Source organism: Neoarius graeffei, chromosome 16 (assembly GCF_027579695.1).
Source record: "Neoarius graeffei isolate fNeoGra1 chromosome 16, fNeoGra1.pri, whole genome shotgun sequence".
In the NCBI taxonomy this organism is placed as follows: domain Eukaryota; kingdom Metazoa; phylum Chordata; class Actinopteri; order Siluriformes; family Ariidae; genus Neoarius; species Neoarius graeffei.
In genome coordinates this window covers 38342764-38367372 of record NC_083584.1, presented here as the reverse complement: position 1 = coordinate 38367372, position 24609 = coordinate 38342764, and the positions used below count along the sequence as shown (strand labels likewise).

The window sequence follows — 24609 nt, the reverse complement described above, 5'->3', positions numbered from 1 at the left end:
AGTCCAGAGAATAGAATATTTTAAGCTGGTTATGAAGTTTATTTTGTATAATTATACTTTTTTAGGCACCATCTCTACATGAAATCTGTTTACTTCCATACATTTCCAAAAAACAAACAAAAATAGCTTTACCTTAATAATGAACCAAATCTGGATTATTAGTTCAATAATTTAACAATTTTCTACTGTCTTTCTACTTCTGTGTATATTATTTTGCTTCGTTTTAACCTCTAATTAATAGATACATCACAGTCTCTATGGTAATTAATCTTTGGCATTTCTGAGATCCACAGACAGGATTTTGTGTTGGTGAAAATCACTTTGGTCTAGAGTCAAACCAGCAAAATAAAAGGAAGTTTCAGTACCGGATCCTCAAAATATACGGTCGTTTATGAGAGTGGCAGTATAAATGGAAATACTGGTTTCCAGTGTATAAAATATAACCGTTGAAAGCAGGCTTATGCATATTAAGCTTTGTAGCTAGGAGTATGAGTGCTTTTTATTTGTGCATAGCTGTGCCATCGTGCATGTTGCTGGTGCAAGTGTGCGCATCTGCAAGTGCATGAAACAAGTCTGCATGCTTGCTTTCTGCCTTATGGCTCCTGATAATTAGGGAGTGTGGCCTCAGGTTTCATCTTCAGAGCCTCATCATAAGAGGGCAGTTTCACCTGTGAATTAAAAACAGTGCAAATTTGGTACGTGATTTATAGTAAGTACTAGAGAATGTAAAAGGTGATTGAATCTGTTGACTTATGATGGAATAAGAGGAAATGTCAGATGACTATAAGGACACACAAAATGTTAACTATTTTTTTATTGAGAAAAACAGGTTTGTGTTAGAGAGGTAGGATTTACTTTGAAATCACCAACTAAAACCCACTCACCATCACAGAGCTCTCAGCTGCTAGAAGACGTGCTTCCTTCAGTGCATAGTAACAGCGAATGGACACCTGGAGCATATACACCTACAGATCACCAAAAAAATAAAAGCACCATCTTTATTAATCCAACACTGATTGTATCCAAGTCCTGAACTGTATACACATAGAGGTTGGTAGACAGACCACCAATCAACCAACCACACAAACACGTACGCACGCACGATGAAAATGCTAAAAGAAAGCAGTTTCAGTTCTCCTTTCTCAATTTAAACTCCCTATAACTACACATACAGTAAGGATTCAATTTCAAGTGAGGACAGAGAGCTCTTTTTGACTAAGTTCTTGCTCCACTTCCCTCCACCTTTCCTGTCTCTCCAACTGTTTTTTTCTGTTTTCACACAGCTGTAAAGCTAAAAAGACCCTTACTGTGTCAAACACCCACTGACAGATGAGAAGATACATTTTCTGGCTATGCATATTAAGGTAAGTAACAGTTGTTACTGAAGATGTAAACGTGTGAATGTGAAGGTGTGCAAATTACAGGAAGCCTCTGTGTAGGAAATGTCATTATCTGCGGTGCACATCAAGCTTATTCTGAAATAGCTACAGATACATGGTCAAAAACCACACACACACGCAGCATAAAATTCAGACCTTCAGCAGTATGTACATCACGAAGAGGACTCCAAACATCAAGGTGACACGGGCCAGCTCCTCTCCTTCCAACCTGACCCCACCTTTTAGGTTTGACTGCAAAGGCATAGAGACATACCTTAAATGAGACAACATCTTATTTCTGTTTTCCTGAGGTTTATTAGCCTGGGTGTCAGTCATAGAACTACCGATTATAAGCAAGACAGAGTAAAGTGTACCACTCACACACCCGACCACCCATCAAATACATACAAAACTATATAATAAAATTCCATTATTTTAGAAGCCAGTTTGCCAAGTAGACTCAAAGTGCTTGTATGTTTTCTACTTGTATTAAAAAAAATATTATATACATTGCTGATACTGTATGTACCACTGTATTGCTTATGGAATTTGAATTTTCCTTCAGTCAGCTTTACCTTGATTTATATACCATTAATTATCAGTGAAACATGAGCTGGAGAATGACTAAATAAAAAGAAAATTTGTTTAGAGTGTAAACGTTATATTGGGTAAGTGTGAGTTTCTCACAGCCAGCCGTAGAGCATCTCCATATGCGGGAGTGCCAGGAAGTCCAAAACGAGCATCAAACAAGGAGAGAAGACTCAGAGCCACTTCAAGAAACATGAACAGCACAAATGGCATCACGCACATTGGCCCCTATGAAGCAGAGAAATAGATATTACAAACAAATTCTTTCATATACACAGGATAACCAAGTTCAAACAAAAAGTAAGTTTTCGTTCTTAAAATGTTCATGTCCTCAAGGTCCTTAAATGTTGTAAGGTGTGTGGGTTGAGCAAGAGGTAGTACTTCATGTTCCACCAGCATTCAAAATATTGAAACGGATGTTTTTCTGAAGACTCTCAATTCTGGGTAAATTGTGTTGTGTATTACCAAATTCATCAATGAACAGATATTACAATACATTCCTTCCAACATGTGTATAAACACACACAATATATATATTATATCCATCATCAAAAAATTCCCGTGCAGGGATCGGCTAAGGATGGTTCATGCGACATAAAATAGTTCTACCATTGATTAAGCAATGAATCTCGTGATGTCAAAAAAAAAAAAAAAAAAAAGGATATGGAGTGAGTCAGTTATGGTATATCCAGGATATACCACGAACTGACGTCAAAATTTCAAGCTATACAGCCGACTCAAGTCACAGCTGCGGCTCCACGAGCATTTCTGTGCATGTAGATCTACATATCATGATCATGCCTAGGGAGGTCGAAGGTTGTGCTGACAAACAACAGACATGGCTGCCTCCAGTGAGTTTATGCCGAGATTTAATCTTAACACTTTTAGTTTGGAATTTTTTGATGAGGGATATAAATCAAATATACCATGCACTGAGAGGCTCCAGTTGAAATTATGGATTCTCTGAAGTGACTGGCATAGTACTATTTTCTGAGGGGGCAGGAAATAGTACTATGACAGTCACCTCAGAGAATCCATAATTTCAACTGGAGCCTCTCAGTGCATGGTATATTTGATGATAATAATAATAAAAAATTACAAATTGTGTGTGATTTTATATATATATATATATATATATATGACATGAGTGTTTTACTGGGAAATACGCCACTTATATTTTTTTATCCAAGCTACATCTGGGACATTCATCTGTCCATTATCCGTAACAGCTTAAACCGCTTATCCTATGCAGGGTCACGGGCAAGCTGGAGCCTATCCCAGCTGACTATGGGTGAGAGATGGGGTACACCCTGGACAAGTCACCAGATCATCAGAGGGCTGATACATAGGCCCTGTTTACATTATTTCGAATCAGCGGATCATCAGATTAACGTTTTTAAAACGATTCGCATACACACACAATTTCTGTGCCCGCAACAAAACCGTTCCCTGTGCACACAGCAACGCCAATACACGGATACGCTAATCACATGACTAATTAGACGTCACGTCACATGATCCCAGTGCATATCGGGCATGCGCAAGTCACTCACCACTTGCAAGTGGAAGGATGTCGTTGTAAAAAATGAAGTATGCCAGTCTGTTTTCGGCGGTACTGGTACTACAATGACGCCTTTTTTACACCATGTATGGCCTTCGTGTTTATGCTAGAAGGATCTAACAGTGTTCGGTACACTCTTCACCTCGCAGAACGGCCATTTTTTGCGATTACAACAAGACTATTTAGTGCTACGGTAACCAACACACTTCCTGTATTGCTCATTCACTTAATGACTTCCTCAACACACTTCCTGTATTGCTCATTCACATGACCAACGTGGCATGACCAACGCCAGCGAATCAGGAAGGTGGATGTCACAGTGACATTGTCCAATGACGACGTCAGCTAGAGCTCAGCACTGCGTATCCTCGTTCCTCAATGTTTACACAGCACCGGATCAGATACGTACTGGGTTGAATACGTGGGCCCTGGCGGATTCAAACTGTTTCGCCTGTGGAGTCGTTTTCCGGCGTTTTAATGTGCACGGACAGTGCATCCGCAACGACAACGATATGGATACGGTCTAATGTAAACACCACCATAGAGACAAACAACCATTCACACTCACATTCACACCTACAGTCAATTTAGAGCCACCAATTAGCCTAACCTGCATGTCTTTGGATTGTGGGGGAAACCGAAGCACCCGGAGGAAACCCACGCAGACACAGGGAGAACATCCAAACTCCACACAGAAAGGCCCCCGTCGGCCACTGGGCTTGAACCCAGAACCTTTTTGCTGTGAGGTGACAGTGCTAACCACTACACCACTGTGCCACCCATATCCATGACATGGAGAACCAAAACTAATACATTTCTCTATTAATTATTTTGATAAATTTGGGTACTTTTTGTTTGTGAATGTGTCTATATAATAAAAAGGAGAAAAATCACATCGTGTAATATTAATTAATTCACACACGTACATCTTGCATGCAAATGTTATGTATACGTTACATAACATTATGTGCATTTTGGACAGAACTCTCACCTCACACAAACTTCATATTCTTCACATTTATCTTGTAAACAAGTTTTAAATTTTTAATTAACTTGAACTGCTAAGATCAAGTTAGTGATAAACAATGACTTAAGTTCAAGTCAACAGACGGAATGTGGACAAGACTATTTTTAAACCAAATTGAAACTAACCATTTAAATTTCATACACAGCCTGTTGGTAAAAACACACACATACACACCATACATTTACCTTACGGTGAGACAACATAACCAGCACACTGGAGAATGACATCAGGACCAATGAAACAAAGTTGGTAGCAATTTCAACTGCAGACAAAAAATAAAAATTAAAAATAAAAATGAAAACACAAGACACAATGATACGTTAATACTGTCAACATGATAGTTATTTTTATTTCAAATTTGAAACCATATAAAATTATGCAATGATAAACTAAAAATCATTAATAGAAAGACCAGTCATAATCTTTAGGGTTATTAAAAGTGCAGGCACAATTTTGTCCAGCAATGGTGTCATCAAGGGGGAAAAAAAAAAAAAGTTTAGTGGACCATCTATTCATGTGTCACAATGAGAATGGGCTATGCACATTTTAAATGTATTTTTTTTTCCTGATTCAAGTGAGATATTCTTATAAAAAAAATAAAAGAAGTGTGAGAATTGGTTAGGGATTGTGTATAAGAAGTGATAGTTATTCGATTTCTAGCATTTTGATAAAGCTGTTAGATAACATTCTGGTGAAAGACTCACACATGCAATTGCCATGGGTACGTCTCATTTCAGTAATGGAGATAGTGATTGGATCCTTCTTTCGGATTATTCCAACAGTCAAATCCACAGCCACCAGCAGATTAAACACCTACACACATGCACATATGCGTGCAGGCGCACACACGCACACACACCAAAAATGAAATCTAGTCAGAGGGAATAAATTCATAAGTGTGGTCTGTGTCTTTGGATGTGTGTACTCTGGCAGCAGGTATGTTTTCATTTCTCTTTGTAAGCCAATACCAACAGAACCAGCACCCCAAGAACAGCGATTCATTCAGAAAAGCCTGTAAAAGTGTAAATTGCAAAACACACGCAGACAACACACAGATAGTGATGGAGAGCCCTCCCTTGGGCAGTGTTTTGTGAAGGTATTTTAAGTGAGATTGAGTTGATTAAAGTTTCCTGTGAAACTGTTGACTGAGACGTGTTCTTGTTCAGAGTTTCTACCAGTACACAGTGGATGTCGCACCACAGTCTGAGCACATGTGAGCATTACTAACATTATAAAATGTATATAATAAATCAGATTACAGAGTAAAATGCAAATATTTTCCCAACATCGTAAATGTAATATGTCATACTAAACCACATTATTGTACATAGAAATCCTTGTTCAAAGAATTTTCACAATGGAGTGTTTTGAAATGGGGAGTTTCCAGAAAATTCTCTCTTTTTCTCATGAAAGTCATCTTCGAATCGTAATCTATATTAATACTTGTTTTTATTTCTGGAAACTATGCAAACTGAGTCAAACAGTGCTGCTAACGTGACTGTATATGGGTGTGTTACTCATTCAAAATGTCTCCCTGCTACATCTCTGCAGAGTTATGTGTATTAGCCATAATAACTTCCCCTTCATGCTGCGCAGACTAAAATGAACTGATATCGTTACTGCTGTTGATCAAACACCAACACTACACAAAAACAGGAAGAGCTGAGATAAAATGGAGTGTAGATTCACTGTTCATAGTGTTAAAAATGACTACATACCTAATTTTGTCTGTAGTCACATTTGCAGTACTGGCACACACACACTAAGCTAAACTATAGGCCCTTGAGCCCAATGCTGTAAAATTATTTGTCTCCTAAACAGGTGTGTAAGAAAGCAGGAAAATATTACCAGGTAGAAGATGGCAGAGGCTCGGGTGGCCGTGTTGACATGGCAGCAGAGGGACCGTGTTCCAGACATCTTTCTCTGGTTTGCTTACGCACACACCATGAGACATACACTGACAGACACAGCCTTACAAACCACACTGAAACTTCCTGATGCTGACACGCATGTACAAAATGCAGAGAGATTTCACACATGCATTGTCACACTTCTGTCAGCCCAATTTGTGAGATGCATAGGAGAATTTAAAAACTTCACAATTATAAAAGTGTTCAAACTAACACTAGTTTAGCAACTTCATGATTTCTATGCAATAGGAATAGTGTAGTAGTAAGGTCATTAATCTTTAAGGATTATTCCATTATAGTGCTTAAATTCCTTTTTTGCCTCCCATTTTGTTCTGTATATGATTGAGATCAAATGGCTGAAAAGTATGTTAAAGGAGTTAACACTATATGGATAAAGTTCACAGAAATCCTATAATCCCAAAAAAGTTGGGATGCTGTGTAAACTGTAAATAAAAAACAATGTGATGATTTGTAAATCATGAAAACCCTATATTTCATTGAAAATAGTACAACATATCAAATACTGAAACTGAAAATTTTTATTGTTTTTGGAAAAACATATGCTTATTTTGAATTTGATGTCAACACGTTTCAAAAAAGTTGGGACAGGGGCATGTTTACCACTGTGTTGCATCACCTCTAATTTTAACAACACTCTGTAAGCATTTGGGAATTGAGACGACTTGCTGTAGCTTTGAAAGAGAAATGTGGTCCCATTCTTGCCCGATATACAATTTCAGTTGCTCAACAGTTCAGGGTCTCCTTTGTCGTATTTTGTGCTTCATAATATGCCAAATGTTTTAAATGGGAGACAGGTCTTGACTGCAGGCAGGCCAGTTTAGCGTCTCGGCTCTTTTACTACAGAGCCATGCAGTTTTAATATGTGCAGAAAGTGATTTGGCATTGTCTTGCTGAAAGTAGTAAGGCCTTGCCTGAAAAAGATTGTGTCTGGATGGCAGCATATTGCTCCAAAACATATACTATTTATATCTCATTCAGCATTAATGATGCCTACCCAGATGTACAAGTTACCCCATGCCATGTGCACTAATGCACTTTCATACCATTACAGATGGTGGCTTTTGAACTGTTCACTGATAAGCCAGATGGTCCCTCTCCTCTTTAGCCTGGAGAACATGGTGTCCATGATTTCTTTAAAAAAAAAAAATTATATATAATTTTGATTTGTCAAACCTCGGGACGATTTTCCACTTCATCTCAGTCCATCATAAAAGAGCCAAGGCCCAGAGAAGGTGGTGGTGTTTCTGGATATTGTTTATATATGATTTTAACTTGCATTTGTGGATGCAGTAATGAACTGTTTTCACAGACGATGGTTTTCTGAAGTGTTCCTGAGCCCATACACTGATTTCCACTACAGACACGTGTCCGTTTTTAATGCAGTGTTGCTTGAGGGCCTGAAGATCACAGGCATCCAAGGTCAGTTTTCAGCCTTGTCTCTTGCATAGAGATTTATCCAGATTCTCGGACTCTTTTAAATGATATTTCATACCATAGATGATGTGATGCCCAAATTCTTTGCAATTTTACATTGAGGAATGTTATTCTTAAAACTGTTGTACTGCTTGCCTACACAGTCTTTCACAGAGTGGTGAACCCCTCCCCAGCTTTACTTCCAAGAGACTCAGCCTCTCTGGGATGCTCTTTTTATACCCAGTCATGTTCCTGACCTGTTGCCAATTAATCAAATTAGGGTTTGGGATTTTTATTTATTTAGCATTACACAGCTGTTTCAGTCTTTTGTTGCCCCCGTCCCAACTTTTCTGAAATTTGTTGCTGACATCAAATTCAAAATGAGCATATATTTTTCAAAACAAACATTTGTTTCAACATTTGATGTGTTGTACCATTTTCAAGGAAATCTAGGGTTTCCCTGATTTGCCAATCTTCACATTCTGTTTTTATTTGTTTGACAGTGTCCCAATTTTTTTGGACTTGGGAGTTGTAGTTTTCAAATAAAAATATTCTAGATTAGTCTGATCTACTCAAAGTAGCATTGACAGCACTGCTGTCCTCTCAAATGTGGAAAAACAACAGTAATAGTTGTAATGTATACAAGTGCTAAAACTGATACTTAAATCCTTGAAACTGTACTCAAAACAATATCTCAAATGTCAACTTTTCAAAATCAACTTTTCCTTAATTAATAAAATTGGTGAAACAGAGCCCTCTAGTGATTATATGATGCTCATTCCATTTGCTTCATTTCAAATACTGGCAGAACTCAAATATAACACATCTAACTTAACTCACGTTTACTCTCAGTTGGCCCACTGAAGTCCATCGATATATACTCGACGAATGAAAAGACACAAGCTGAATTAATAAGAGATTAAGGGTACTTTATTGAAGCCTGCAGTCACCAACAGGGGGGAAAAAACCACACACAAATTCCTCTGTTAGTACTGATGGCCCTGAAACACACAACAGGAAGTCACTTCACACAGGAACATGCCCACAAAAAACCACAACATCTTAGAACTCACTCACTAGCACTAAATAGATAGACAGTGCTTATATTTAGTAGTATAACCAACTTAATATGTAAATTACAAAATTAATAAAAATAACCCTGGCAGTGAGCAAGAAGCTCAGGATCAGGCATTCAAAAGGTGCCATCCCCCCCAGCATGTATTATTCCTGATCTTCTGTGAAAACATCAAGTGTTTTTCCAAAAATCCTGTCTATATTCTTTTTTTTTTTAGTACCTTTCTCTGCATGTGCAATTCAGTTATTTTGGTATAATAATCATTATATCACCACTCCTGCAGGTATGACTTTTGTTTGAACTTGCCCTAAATCTTTTCTAATAAACTTGGCTCTATTTATCAAAATATATAATGTGTGCACATGGTACCCCAAGATAGACTGAAGTCTCATCCAGGGTGTGTTCCCACCTCTCAATGTTCCCAGGATAGGCGTCGACTCCACCGCGACCATGACCAGTATAAAAGTGGTTACTGAAACTGAATGAGTGAAAATAGATCATTAATTTCAACCACGGCAACCAAAACCAGGATAACACTTTTACAGAAGTTGAATGAACGAACGAACATGGTACACAGTAAACTTTTTTTGTCCTAATGTGCCCCTCCAGAAAAATGTGCTGTGCACCAGGTATAAAGAGTATAATAGAGGTTTTTCTTTGGAGAACATTAAGGGATTTATTTGCACCCTGGTACATTACTAAAGGCTTCACTAATTATGAAAAAAATGCATCACTCATGGTATGTTTTGTTGTAGTCAATGCAATAATAGTGCTGGGGAGGGAAAAAAAAAAACCCTCCAATAATTTAGTACCATTATAGCTCCTTTAAAGTACTTACCACCCTTTAGCTCACAGACACCTACATTTGCACATACCTGTCAGAAGTGAAGGGGTGAGAAGTCACAATGGAAAATAGTCTCTGACTCGCTGACTTTGGCTGGCTGACTGTATCCCGTTTCCTCCAGCTCTGTTTTGACACTGGCCAGCAAGGGGTCAGGGGTGGCCGGTTTAGCCAGGCTTGGACATGATGGCCCCTGAGATGTGATGTAAGACTGGGGTGGGACCAGTGAAGGATAGTGGCTCTCAGAACCATGGGATGAGAACTGGGGCTTTAGGACAGTGTGTGGAACCTGAACTGAATGACTGTACATGTCACCAGTCCATGGGTATGCCTGCAGTGCTGTGCACCCAAGCAAAAACAGACATTATCACACTAGACCCTTTAGCAAAGCAAATGCATATGTACACATGCTCTTTTCTTACCCTGTAGCCCAGGTTGCATTAGAATCTGGCTGCCATTTTGGCACTGAAAGTAAGCATGCCCTCCGTTGGTGCAGGGCAGCACACTGCTACTGGTTCCCGGGTTCAGGGGCATACAGGAATTGGTAGTGCTCTCACTCGAGTTAGGGGTCAGATATGGAGATGGGGTGAGGTATGAAACTCGTGAGTATTGTGGCAATAGTGTGTTCAGCTGCTGTGGGAGCACGTTATTATTTTGTTGGGGAAGGAGAGTGCTAGGTTGCTGAGGCAATAATGTGCTGGACTGTTGGGGGCATGTCATGAGCTGGTAAGACGGAGTGTTTCCAGGACCAGAGGCAACAGTTTCATATTTAGCAGAAGAGACCACAGAATCATAGTTAAACCTGCAATACAGAAACAAAAACAAACTTGGTTTTTCTTGTAATCTACCAAGAAAAAGCAAGGAACTTTGTGTCATTTGTTTAAAATGAGTTTAAGAGTTTCTTCCAAACGAGATAGGAGATGTGGCAGCTTGCCCTCTAGTGGTGTAGGAGGGTGGTGCATCTGCAAATGCTAGTACTCACGCAGTATCAGTGTGCATGCCAAAAGACTGAGGTTCGCTGTGCTCCGGTGTGTCCAGCAGTACAGACAGTGTGTGTGTTGGGGGGTTGTATGCAGCAAAGAAGGGTAGCGAAGCACGGCGCAAAGGTGGCGGACTCTGCATGAAGGGATTCTTATAGTCCCCTGTGCTCCCCTGAGACACAGTAGTTGCTATATCTGCTAAGCCTAGAACATGCATACACAATTCAAATGTGCATATTGATATTATGAAAATGTAAAGTTCAACACACACACACTAAAAGGAACAAATGTATATGTACTCAATCATTTAGCAGCAGCACAAAAGCACAAGATCATGCAGATATGGGTCAAAGGCTTCAGTTAATGTTCACATCAAACATCTGAATGGGGGTGGGAGGAGTGTGATCTCTGACTAACCATTGCTTGGATGTTGGTGTCAGATGGGCTTAACTGACCATTTCAGAAACTGTTTGAAAATCCCAGGAGAAGATCAACATGTGTGCGCACGCATGCACACCCCTAGAGTTTACACAGGATGAAGTTCTGTGGATTGAATGCCTTGTTGATAAAAGAGGTCAGAGGGGAAAATAGCCAGAGAGGTTCAAGCTACTAGGAAGGATATCGTACATCATAAATCACACTTTACAACTGCAGTGAGCAGAAAAGCACGTCACAAGTATTCACAAAACATCAAACCTTGGTGGATGGGCTTCAATGGCAGATCACGAGGTTCCACTCCAAATCAGCCAAATTCCTGTTCTTGAGGCCATCATGGGTACAGATTCATTGGACATTAGATTAGGAAAAAACAAACACCGGTCTCCCCCAGTCTTCAACAGTCTTATTCCAAGTCTGTACCCACAACAGTCTCAGATCCTCAAGAATGTGCAGGTTTACAGTGGTTCCTATTAAAGTGAAAGCGAGTGTACACATTCACAGAGTAAGGCCTCCCTTTGCTCTCAAAACAGCCTTAATTCTTTGAGTCATGGATTCCTCAAGATGTTGGAAACATTCCTTTGAGATTCTAGTCCATGTTGACATGATTGCATCATGTAATTAATGCAGATTTTTAATATGCACCTTCTTGCTGTTAATCTCCCGTTCTACGACATTCCAAAGGTGCTCTATTGGATTCAGATCTGGTGACTAGGAAGACCACTAAACTCAGTCATGTTCATGAAACCAGTTTGAGAGGACTTGCTTTGCGACATGGTGCATTACTGTACTGGAAGTAACCATTAAAAGATGGTAAACTGTGGCCATTAAGGGATGCACATGGTCAACAATACTCAAAATAGGCTGTGGCATTCAAAGGAGTATCAATTGGGGACTAATGGGCACAAAATGTGCCAAGGAAAAAAAAAAAAAAAAAAAAAAAAATTCCCCTCACACTGTTGCACCACCCCCACCAGTCTGCATTGTTGACACAAGGAAGGTTGGGTCCATGGATACATGATGCCAAATTCCAACCCCACCATCTGTGTGCAGAAGGCAGAAATCAACATTTGTCAGACCAGGCTATGTTTTTCCCCAGTCATCAATTGTCCAGTTTTGGTGAGCCTGTGTCCACTGCAGCCTCAGCTTTCTGTTCTCAGCTGACAAAACCGGAACCCAATGTGGTCCTTCCACTGTTGTAGCCCAGCCGCTTCAAGGTTCGATGTGTTGCACATTCCGAGATGCTGCAACTATACAAAGTGGTTATCGGAGTTACTGTAGTCTGTGTCAATTCAAACCAGCCTGGCCATTCTCCACTGACCATTTGGTCAACAAGGCATTTCCATCCACAGAACTGCTGCTCACTGGAGTGAATGAGAGCAATTTTTTTTGCCATGTCAGCACCTAAGGTTATTTCATGGCAAGAGCATTTCTTTAAAAAAAAAAAAAAAAAGGGTGCAATTTCTTTCATTCATAAATAAAACAAAGTTTCATAAATAAATAACCAACTAAATGAGATGGTTCACATGCACTTGTGATAATACTTAAAACTTCTAAAACATTCTGGGGTGGCGCATTGTTCAAAACAAAGTATTTGGAGAGGAAAATTGTTCCCTTGTAGCATTTAGACCAGAATAAAGTAAAATATGCTCAATTGTCAGAGATATTCTACAGAAATGGCATGATGGTGGTTCTTCACTCTTTAATTAATACTTTTCTTTTAGTTGCTCCCAATTAGGGGTCACCACAGCGGATCTTTCGTCTCCATTCCTCCGTCTTCAGCATCCTTCTCCATCACACCTGCCACTTTCATGTCCTCTCTCACCCCATCCATGCATCTCCTCTTTGGCCTTCCTCGTTTTCATTTGCCTGGCAGCTCCATCCTCAACATTCTCCTTCCAACATGCTCTGCATCTCTTCTCAGGATGTGTTCCCGTACCATCTCAGGCTCATCTCTCTTAGCTTAATTCTCAAGCTCCCCACATGTGCTGTCCCTCTGATGTGCTCGTTCCTTATCCTGTCCAACCTTGTCACTCCCATCGCAAACCTCCATGTCCAACCTTGTCACTCCCATCACATTCCCATTACAAACTCCCATTGTAAACCTCTTAATATATTATATATAAAACACACACACACACACACACACACACACACACACACACACACACCTTGAATGACCAACATGACACCTGCTATATACCAGTTGGTCATGTCTGGTCTGAAATGAGAAAAGTCTTATTGACGGCAAGGTTGATTTCATACAATTTAAGACACATTCATCCCATTCAGTTTGCCACTTCCTTAAGATACAAGATGCCAGCACAGGACTGAGGTCTGAGGCTGGGACTTTACACTCCGTGACCTCTTTAGTAAGGGCTCTTTTGGCCACATTATCTGCCTGCTCATTACCGCTGCTTACTGGATGTTTTTTCCTTTATTGCAACATTCAGAGTAAACTCTAGAGACTGTTATATGGGGAAAACCCTGAGAGATCAGGAGTTATATTAGTATTCATACCAGCACATCTGGCACTAACAATCATGCCATGATCAAAATCACAGATCACATTCTGATGGTTGATGAACATTACCTAGAAGCTGCTGGCTCACATCAACATGACAGTGCTTCCTCCAAGTTTGCCCCCCTCCCCTCCTCCCCTTTTTTTTGGGGGGTATGCTGGATGAAGACAGTCACCTGCAAACCTGCAAGACCCCTCCCCACAGCTCCTATTACAGTGCATTTGGACCTGAACAAACAGTTTACAGGAGTCATTTAAGTCTTCGCATTTATTTTAGATCAATAATTAGAACAACTTTTACAAAAGAACTGCACTCCTGGTTTCTCCCCACCCCAGACCTTCAAATGTGTTTTTGTGGGGTGGGTTTGCCCAACCCCAATATAATGGCAGGGGGGAAAAACATGAGATTTATGCACTGTTGTCTGATTAAATAATTAATTGGCTGATTAGATAATTACATGAATGAGTAGGTACACAGGTGTTCCTAATAAAGTACTCAGTGAGTAATTACATAAACTCTAAATGGGATTCCATTGGGCTTTTTAAGTTTTATCAGGCTTGGTTTCAACAACTACTTAAAATCTAAATTTTATAGACCAAAACTAATTTATTTGTGCAAGATTATAACTGCAATTGCTCACATGTTCCCATTGTTTCCTGTGACAACCAGACAGCATGTGTATAGTAGGTAGTGCAGGCCAGGTGAAAAGAACATGGAGATTTCATCACTATATTATATGTTACACAGGTAAAATGTCAATTCCCAGTTTATAACAACCAGAACAGACAGTGATATTAACTAAGGAGGCTGGTGTCCTTCAGCTGAGCAACATTGGCTCTTTACGTATACGTTACATATATTTTATAAAACATGTCATGACATGATTATTTTCTTTGCTTTTAATCCATGTCGTCACATTTCACTGAAAGTCAAATCAAATTTGACTGGTAGAAATCTGCATTGGAATCAATTTTGAAACCACATTAAAACATTTGACTAACTGGAAAAGTATGCATATATTTCAGAAAGTCTTTCCCAACCAATTCAGTTGTCAGCAAATAAATAATTCTGAGCTATCTGAACACACACACACTACTCAGCCATAACATTAAAACCACCGACAGGTGAAGAGAATATTAATTACCTCAATACAATCGCAAGTGTCAAGGGGTGGGATATACTGGGCAGCAAATCAAAAGTCAGTTCTTAAAGTTGAGGGGGGGGGGGGGGGGGGGGGGGGGGAACGTGAGGATCTGAGTGACTTTGACAAGGGCCAAAATTGTGATAGCTAGATGACTGGGTCTGAGCATCTCCAAAATAGCAGGTCTTGTGGGGTGTTCCCAGTAAGCAGTGATTAGTACCTACCAAAAGTGGTCCAAGGACGGACAACCAGTGAACTGTTAAGGGTCATGGTCACCCAGGACTCACTGATGCACATGGAGAGTGAAGGCTAGCTCATCTGTTCAAAATTGCTTAAAGAAAAAAAAAAAAAAAAACCTGACGCTGGCTATAACAGAAAGATGTCATAACACAATGCATCACAGCTTGTGTAGCAGCAGACTGGTCAGAGTGCTCATGCTGACCCCTGTCCACCACCAAAAGGGCCGACAATGGGCATGCAAGCATCAAAACTGGATCATGGAGAAGTGGAAGATAGATAAATTACATTTTCTTTTACATCATGTGGACGGCCAGGTGCGTGTACACTGTTTACCCGGGGAAGAGATGACACCAAAGAAAGCAGGCTAATCAGTTGAGGCAGTGTATTGGTCTTCGCAGTGTTTTGCTGGGAAACCTTGGGTCTTGGCATTCATATGGATGTTACTTTGACATTGTTGCAGACCACCTTCATAACAGTATTCCCTAATGGCAGTGGCCTCTTTCGGCAGGATAACGCACCCTGCCACACTGCAAAAACATGTTCAGGAATGGTTTGAGGAACATGACAAATAGTTCAGGGTGTTGACTTGGCCTCCAAATCCGACTGAGCATCTATGGGATGTGCTGGACAAATAAGTCTGATGCATGGAGGCTCCACCTCGCAACTTACAGAATTTAAAGGATCTGCTGTGAATGTACTCGTGCCAAATACCACAGGACACTTTCAAAGGTCTTGTGGAGTCCATGCCTCAAATGTCAGAGCAGTTTTGGTGGCACAAGGGGTTTAATGTTATGACACACAATATTAGGCAGGTGGTTTTAATGTTATGGTTGATTGGTTTAGCTATGCAGTATACATGGTGTAGGTGTGGGAGAGACCTGGTGGGCTTGTGCAGCTAGTGAGCAGCGTACTGTAAGGAGGGAGTGTTTCCCCAGTTTGGGGGGGTAGGGATGCAATCGCAGAACCTGAGACAACAGGAGGCCTACAAAACAGGTAAATATAAAATACAGTCAATAATAAAAACATGTACTTTGAAAAGGGACCGTGTTTCAAAAGAAAAACCTGTGGACTGGGGCTTGGGCAGCTGCCTGGGTCCGAGTCACAGGAGGCTTTCTTGTTGTCGTTTTTGAGGTTTTACGCCATTTGGCACGCCGATTCTGAAACCATACCTGAGAGAGAGCATGTGCACAGTGTCATTATTTTATCAATTTGCACATGTGGCATCAAAACAAGAGAGAGGCCTGGGAATGAAACTCCAGACTGACCATGACCCTCTGGGGTGTGACACCAACTGATATTGCAATCTCTTTCCGCTTGTCTGCATCTGGATAATGATCATCTTGAAACATTCTCTCTAGCTCCTCCAACTGATCTGCAGACACACACGAGCGGTTCCTTCATTTTCAATAACCATAGTTTCCTTGTTTCCCCACCCCCTATTGTGGTGAATTCAGAGTGCAACACAGGACCTCACCATGGAGGAGAGATCACACTCACAATCACCCATGGGGCAATTTAGATCGCCAATTCACCCATTAGGATGCTCTTGGGAGGAAAAACCTGCAGGTAACCCATATGGATGCAGGTAGATTGCTGAAAGATGGCCTGTCAAATCCCGAACCCTGGCGTGAGTACTGTAGACTTGTGGGGGGCAAAACTACCCCATGTGCCACCCCACAAGGTGTTCATATTTTGTGAAAACCAGATTAGTCAAAATCACACATCCACTCACTCACCAGTGCTGTAGGAGGTACGCGTTTTCTTTTTGGGTGCTGGTGCCTGTAAAGATGTATTGCTGACACATGGTAAGGGCTGGGAGCTAGTCTCTGGATGCACCGATTTTAATGGCATAGACCGGCTGGTGAAGCGGGTGTAGCGGCGTGTGGTGTACACCTGCTGTAGCGTCACCTCCGGCTGTCCAGAACAGGTGAGTGATTGGGGCTCCACAGATGGGCTGCCCTCATATGCACGCTTGGTCAGACAGGGAACCTGTGGCACTGGTGTGGGCACTGAGCCCTGGGTCTGAACCACTGGCTGTGTTTGTAGCTGAAACGCAGAGGAATTTCTAGGTGGCAGTGTGAGAGGCAGAGGATTTGGGGTGGGAGGAGAAGATATCAAAGGGGTCTGCGAAAGGGTGAGGGACTTGGCAGGACACAGCAGGAGTTCCTTGTTTACACTGTTCTCAACAGAATCCTCACACACCATCACCAGATTTACTGGGCTGCTGGAATCTAGCTGTAGGCCACTCTTCTCCTGTGACGGAGGGACCAGGTCACCACTCGCATCATGCTTGCTTTTATTCTCCATCATTTCTATATTACTTTTGCCCATTTCAAACTCTGCACCACCTTCATTATTATATTCTTCATCTGTCTCACCAAATCCTTTTGTCACCATTTCTGCCTTTTCTTTTTTCTCTTCATTTATATCACCATTTTTGTCTCTTTTTAACTCCGCTTCTCCATCCACATTTCTTTGTTGTTCATTGACAGTGAGTGCCAGACAAGGCCTCTCACCTTCCTCTTCACATAAAGGACATGGGCTGCCTGTAAACAAAGGACATGGTTTATTGTTGAGCAAGGCTACTAGGCTAATTCATGCAAACGTAATGAGTCATGCATCTCTAATTAGCTCATTTTGATTTGAAATCATTATTATAGCATTGTAGGGATTTAGACCAAATTTCTTAAGCACCTGTAAAGTCAAAGCAGCACCGCCACTACATGGCGGTTCATTTTGTACCAATTAATGAAGCAGGTATTCTGCAAATGCAGCTATCTTCATATAGCACCAACTAGTGATAGAATGTGAGTAAATGTACTTTGTTAAATAATGTGCTTTACTTGACCATTTCAGTTTTGTACTTTTTACTCCACTACATTTTGTCTGGTAGCTTTAGCTACTAGTTATTTTTCACATTACAAATTTTCATCCCCTTCCTGAACAATAAAAACCACATCTCTCCAAATGTGGCGATTTTGAATGTTTGTGGATTAAGTGTTCCTTTATGGGTTGAGAAAATTGTCACACTTCTTAAACTAAATAAGCTATTTAATAACCCTCGTGGATTAGCTAGAAAATGCATTGTCAAAGATGAAAACAGGGCTACAAAATGATCTTATAGAATAGATGCTTTACTGTTTATTAAACTACCAACAGTATATAAATTAATTAAAAGTAGCATAACCTTAAACAGCTACAGCAGTAAAATACAGAGACATTAATACAGCAGAAATATTAATCCAAAAACAGTGATAATAGGAAAACACTGACGGGACCATTTTACTGCACAATGAATACTTTTACTTTTGATACTTTAAGTACATTTTGTGTTATACTTGTCCAGGGTGTACCCCGCCTTTCGCCTGAAGTCAGCTGGGATAGGCTCCAGCTTGCCTGCGACCCTGTAGAACAGGATAAAGCGGCTAGAGATAATGAGATGAGACTACTAACATACTTGAACTTAAGTAAGATTTTGAATGCAGGACTTTTACTCATAATGGAGTATTTTCACAGTGTGGTATTAATACTTTTACTCAAGCAAAGGATCCAACAAGTCTAGAAATCTGCACTACCCACTATAGTCCATGGGCCAGAGCAGGTTCCTGGTACCACGGGGGGGGGGGGGGTTCGGGTGTTTGAGTGATCTCATGAAAGGTTATCAAATTCAGAGTAGCTTTCAAAATTTGTTTACTACTTTAAAAAAAAAAAAAAACATGGAAACGAGGCTGACATTAAAAAAAATAATTTTAAATGTGTTATTATAGCAAATAAATCAGTACATTTTAAATTCACCTCATCTCATTATCTCTAGCCGCTTTATCCTGTTCTACAGGGTCACAGCCAAGCTGGAGCCTATCCCAGCTGACTATGGGCGAAAGGCGGGGTACACCCTGGACAAGTCGCCAGGTCATCACAGGGCTGACACATAGACACAGACAACCATTCACACCTACGGTCAATTTAGAGTCACCAGTTAACCTAACCTGCATGTCTTTGGACTGTGGGGGAAACCGGAACACCCGGAGGAAACCCACGCGGACACGGGGAGAACATGCAAACTCCGCACAGAAAGGCCCTCGCCAGCCGCTGGGCTCGAACCTGGACCTTCTTGCTGTGAGGCGACAGCGCTAACCACTACACCACCGTGCCGCCCCAGTAGGAGGTGCTCCATTCAAACATCAATGGCTGCGTCCAGAACCCGCACAATCACTATGTTCCACAGGTAACTCAGCGTTTTTTTTTTTTCTGAAAAAGTCGCCTGCTCCTTTAGTGCGGTAGTGTGCGGTTCCGGATGGAACCTATATGGTCAGTTCCTCTAAGCTCCCACGAGTCCCGATGACGTCATCCTCCTCCCTCGCGCTAGCCTGCAACCGTTCTGCTGCACCCCACCGCCTATCTATTGCACCTACCCCGCCCTAACCCGGGCTAATAAACCCCGATCCCTCAACCGCACCACGACCTCAATCTATTCGAGCATGCAGACGAAGGCCAAACAGGCGTAATTAGATGAGACGTGCTAATTATGGCCTATCCCACCACACACTATCACACAGAGAGAGAGAGAGGACAAGGAGAGGGGGCACGGACTAGTTGTGTGTCCCTGACCTACAGCGCCCACCAGGCCAGTCACAAAGCCACACGCTGATCAATAAAGCTGGTAGATAAAAATGGTAGAGTCACCAGTTAACCTAACCAGCATGTCTTTGGACTGTGGGGGAAACCGGAGCACCCGGAGGAAACCCACGCGGACATGGGGAGAACATGCAAACTCCGCACAGAAAGGCCCTCGCCGGCCACGGGGCTCAAACCCGGACCTTCTTGCTGTGAGGCGACAGCACTAACCACTACACCACCGTGCCGCCCACATTTTAAATTAAACAGCATGTTCAAAACACTGTTAGATTAAAAGGTAAAATTATTTTATCTAATTCAAAAAAAAACTAAAACAATGCTCAAAGTCGCAAGGAATCATAAGTAAATTCCAAGATGGCAGCCTCGCTGTATGATAAGTGCTTCAAAGTTCTTGTCTAATTTTCCCGTTGTGGGCGCTTTTAGCCAAATAATATAGAGAAGTGAAGTTTTCCAAAGTCATAGCCAATTAAAGAAGAACACAGGAGGGGGGGATTTTTCAAAAGACTTTTAAGCATTTTATATGCTTATGGGCTAAACAAACATTTGAGAGTTGACGATCGACTACTACAAAGCTCGCAATGAAAACTTGACTGCTATATGCCATTTCTCTCTCTTATTCCAACAAACCAAACTAAACGAACTCGTTATGAAACGCGTTATTCACTGCTCTGAAATATGCATTTTTTTTTGTGAAAAAACTAGATTTTTTTTTAAAAGAATAAAAAAGGTACAAGAATGCATGATCCTATGACTCAACATGTTGATTTGCGTGCTGATGACTCAATTAGAAAGGCTGCTATTGCTAAGGGTGATGGCAGAATTATTGGCATTGCCTCTCGTAATTTGGTAGCAGCTGAAGCATGGTACCACGGCCAGTGCTATCGAAACTATACTCGACCCAACAAAGCAAGTCATTCTAAACCCTATTTCAAGAGATAGGCATGGAGTGGAACCTCACAGATGAGCAATTTACTAAGCTCCAAGAGTTCACCTGCAAGATGTCCAGCTCCACCCCAGGGAGCTAGGTCATCAACAAACTGCAATCTTGGTACGGGGAGTTTGTTTTTAATTTTTTTAATGTTATGTTGTTAACTTGTCTTGGACTCTTTGATTATAGATTCTATAACTTGTATTCGTAGACTATTCTGTGCGAAAAAAGGGAACGTTGACTCGAACCAGCTACCTCCCTATGCCGATTGTTTAATAAGAATGCATTCCCTGGGAGCAAACTACCAAGCAGCTGTTTAGAGAAGTCGCCTGCAGAGATGCTCTCAAGTCCCTTCACCTGTTGGTCACAGACGGGTTTGAGAGGACAGCAAGTTATCCATCAAATGGATGAGTGGAGAACCAGCCCCTGCAGGTCTTCTTGAGTTTCTCTCCTGTTCAAGATCATGCAAGCTACCCACCTGTACGTGCCTTACAAATGGCCTTAAATGCACAGACATGTCCTAGCTTCACGAATGCAACAATCGTGCTGAAGAGGAGATACCTGATGACGAGGTGGATGAGGAAGCTTAGCATAAAGAATCAGTCAAGCTAGGAGATGATCTAGTTGAGAAAACTATTAAAAAATCATTTGTCCTTCATGTGAATTAGTTTTTTTAAGCACAGGGCATTGTTGACTTTAAGATAATAGGCCTTGATCTACTCCAATTTTTTCAAATAGTTATTTTTAATTTGAGTGCTTCTTAACAGATCAGAGCTTTTCAAATAAATGTATATTTTTAGATTTAATAAGAAGGGTTTTGAATCAAGAATTGCAGTACTTGCCATTTTCAAACACTTTCACCACAGTTTGCTTTAAAATAAATTACATCTCAATATCCAAGATGGCCACCAAAGATGATGGACAGATATTAAGACATACTGCCTTGGTAGCAATAGCAGCTAACCAAATCATTGGTTGCAAAATCACTTATATTCTGCCTCCATTTGGAGAAGAGTCTGAGAGATCAACGCATTCAAAAAAAGATTTGTTTTTGTTGCCATGGCAACCATCGTCAAAGCTCATGTAAAGTTTGAACTCGGTGCTTTTAAAACTCAACCGGTAGAAATCTCAATCATTTTCACACATTAAATACCCTTTAAGTAAGGTTAACAAGCTTGGAAAGGAGCAATCTATAGGGGTGTTCACACGGCAACTTTTACTCCGGTGTAGCACCGGGGCTGCCCCGGTAGAGCGTTCACACGGTACAAAGTTATACCGGTGTAGCCCCTGAAAGCTGCTTAAACCGGTGCAAATCTAACCCTGCTCGGGAGGTGGTTTAAGAAATTTACTCCGGAGTAAATGCTAGTTTGCGGGGCAGCACCGATATAAAATGGGACGTCTGAACGCTACAGGGGTAGACTCGCTACGCGTGAGGAGAGTTGATTACATACGGGCATTGCATAACTTGCATCCTGGTATTTTGCGCTTCCAAAATGGCGAATATCAACAACAACAGAACTGCGTGTCTTCCAGTGTTGCCAGATTTGGCAGTTTTAAGTGCATTTTGACGGATTTGAACATATTTTGGGATGGAAAACGTCAGCAATATCTGGCAACACTGGTGTCTTCATCCACGTTGTTTTCCCGGCGCTTGGTGATGCCATGACAACCGGGAAAAAGAAGTACATTTTCACGCATGCGCATATTTCATTTCCGCATTATTACTATCGGAAATGATAGTAATAATGATAGGAAATGATAGTAATAAAAGGAAATATCAAAACTTTATTACTATCAAAGGAAATGATAGTAATAAAGTTTTTGCTACTATAACACGGTCGCAGAAACTGCCGTGTGACCGCAAGTGGGGCTGCACCGGTGCTAACACGCTTCTCTCTAGTAAGCAGGGTTGTGACGTGTGAACGCTGCGCAAAATTTACACCGGTGTAAGATATATCGCAACAAAATACATCGGTGCAGCATCGATGCAAATGTGCCGTGTGAACACCCTAATTGTCTGAGTCCTGTAGGACTGAGTGAGGACACTTTTTCAAGCAATAATTCCTGTTAAGCTACTCACTGAGCACTGCTATCATACATAATATAAAACTAGAGGAATGGTAGTTTTCAAAAGATGTATGCTAGCATTGCTCCTACAGTGGTACCGAGAAGTCATTTTGGGGGTCTTGGCCCATGGACAATAGGTACATTTTACTAACTATACTCAACTTTAGGCTAAAATCTGACGCCATGGGATGAAACTAATCAGCAATATGACTGGGGTTTCTGTTATTCTAACTGACCATAAAGTAGAAGCTACGACTGAAATGGTCGTAAACTAATAACAGCTAAACGCCAGTTTAAAAGGTTACAGAAAGAAACAGAGTTTTAAAATAATATACGAGCATTCGTTTAGGCTGAAACTTAAAAAGTGAAAAACCGAATGGCTAAGAAAAACCTAACTTCCACCCGGCTAACAACTACTCATTACCCTCCAATTATGCAATTATTAATTTAGCTTAATTTACGCACCATAATCACTACTAAACAGGGAGTCCTCCGCCATCTTGTTTCGCAAAAAGTACTTGGGTGAATTAACTTAGAGCTAGAAGTACCAGGTAAACGCCAACGTTCAGTCTAAATCAGATAATTAGTGAGGGTTAATTTCAGTTAACCCCAAACAGCTGAGAAAGTTGTCACGTGACCAGGAGATGACGCGTTTCGCTTGCGCGCATGTGCATCTCTCTCTGTACCTGTGCGTGCGTGTTTTTTATACACACACACAGTGCATCTCAAACAATTAGAATATCGTGGGAAAAGTTCAATATTTTCTATCAGTTATTTAAGAAAGTGAAAATTTAATATTTTCTGGACGACTGGGTCTGCAGAGCATTTTTTAAGGATTTTCCACTAGGAGACCAACTGGTCTGGGCAATACAATCACAGGCCCCAGAGTCCATGCGGCTGCACCGCTGCGGCATATTCTGTGATGCATATTGCCGCATTACGAATCCTCGTTTCAGCCAGCATAATATCAACATAGTTAATGCAGTGCCAAGTTTTCCTTGTTAAATGTATACTTACATGGTACTTGGTTAATTAATTGCAACTGATTGAACCAAATGATAAGACATAACTTGGTTTAAAATTTGGTCTCCCAGTGAAGCTGGTTTGGCATTGACTCGGAGACCAAATCTGGATGGTCTCCCAGTAACTATGTTAAAAAATGCTGAGCGTCTCCAAAATGGCACATGTTGTGGGGTGTTTCCAAGGACGCATTATCCTAATAGGCTTCATGGGCAGCTGCCCAGGGCCTCGGCCACTAGGGGGCCTCGGAGGTAGCGAGATCGGAAAATATGAAACGATATCAGAAGTTTTGATCATATTAATAACATTTTTGATGCATTTCGCCACCCGTAAGGAAGCCCACCTCGTCCCGTCGCATAAATCACCCGTCATTGTCAATATGATCACTGTCCACACTCTAAAAAATAATGGGGCCAGTACCGGTTCTTCAGGGCGATGCCATAAAAGAACCTTTTTCAGGGCTTCAAAGAACCGTTCATGCAACAGTTCTTTAAAGAACCATTTAGACCATTTGTTTGAGCAGTGAAGACAGATTTGTGTAAACATAGCCTATGTGCATTGACCAGCAAATGGTAAGAGAATGCCAGGCTCTGAAGAACCATTTCCAATGTGAAGAACCTTTCACATAATGTAATGGTTCATCACAGAGTTTTGACTCTCCATGGAACCATCCAGAGATTTGAAGAACCACTGAAGCAACTTTATTTTTTAGAGTGCACCAAGTCTTCACACACTACGCCAGCTTGAGTTCAATGATTTAATTAATGACTTCGCTTTCCAGAAAAGTAGGAAAGTGCCCTTGTAAGTTGACCCATGGCTGTCAAAC

The 24609-nt window shown here is 41.1% G+C and overlaps 2 protein-coding genes across 2 annotated transcripts; both read right to left on the bottom strand.

Moving 5' to 3' along the window:
• Positions 1-16: 16 nt before the first annotated feature.
• Positions 17-6556, bottom strand: LOC132900671 (lysosomal-associated transmembrane protein 4A). The gene is made up of 7 exons (XM_060942920.1): positions 6404-6556; positions 5260-5368; positions 4741-4817; positions 2067-2195; positions 1536-1631; positions 885-965; positions 17-668 (listed from the first exon to the last, which is right to left on the bottom strand). Exons 1-7 carry the CDS (start codon positions 6470-6472, stop codon positions 594-596), a joined length of 636 nt encoding a protein of 211 aa, XP_060798903.1. The 5' UTR covers positions 6473-6556; the 3' UTR covers positions 17-593.
• A 3296-nt stretch (positions 6557-9852) lies between these two features.
• Positions 9853-23262, bottom strand: LOC132900228 (homeobox protein NOBOX-like). Its single transcript, XM_060942248.1, has 11 exons — positions 23229-23262; positions 16870-17679; positions 16399-16505; positions 16196-16302; positions 16012-16115; positions 15548-15554; positions 13056-13068; positions 11311-11314; positions 10798-10984; positions 10238-10617; positions 9853-10154 (listed from the first exon to the last, which is right to left on the bottom strand). Exons 1-11 carry the CDS (start codon positions 23260-23262, stop codon positions 9853-9855), a joined length of 2055 nt encoding a protein of 684 aa, XP_060798231.1.
• Positions 23263-24609: the final 1347 nt, after the last annotated feature.

Excerpts from the sequence above, each read along its gene's own strand:
- LOC132900228 (XM_060942248.1), bottom strand. The coding sequence starts at position 23,262 with ATGGCGGAGGACTCCCTGTTTAGTAGTGATTATG. Across the intron at positions 17,680-23,228 it reads CCTGTTTAGTAGTGATTATG|GCAGCCCATGTCCTTTATGT; the intron begins GTGCGTAAATTA and ends CTTTGTTTACAG. Across the intron at positions 10,618-10,797 it reads GGCATGCACACTGATACTGC|GTTTAACTATGATTCTGTGG; the intron begins GTGAGTACTAGC and ends TCTGTATTGCAG.
- LOC132900671 (XM_060942920.1), bottom strand. The coding sequence starts at position 6,472 with ATGTCTGGAACACGGTCCCTCTGCTGCCATGTCAACACGGCCACCCGA. Across the intron at positions 5,369-6,403 it reads CCTCTGCCATCTTCTACCTG|GTGTTTAATCTGCTGGTGGC; the intron begins GTAATATTTTCC and ends GCATGTGTGTAG. Across the intron at positions 669-884 it reads CAGCTGAGAGCTCTGTGATG|GTGAAACTGCCCTCTTATGA; the intron begins GTGAGTGGGTTT and ends TTTAATTCACAG.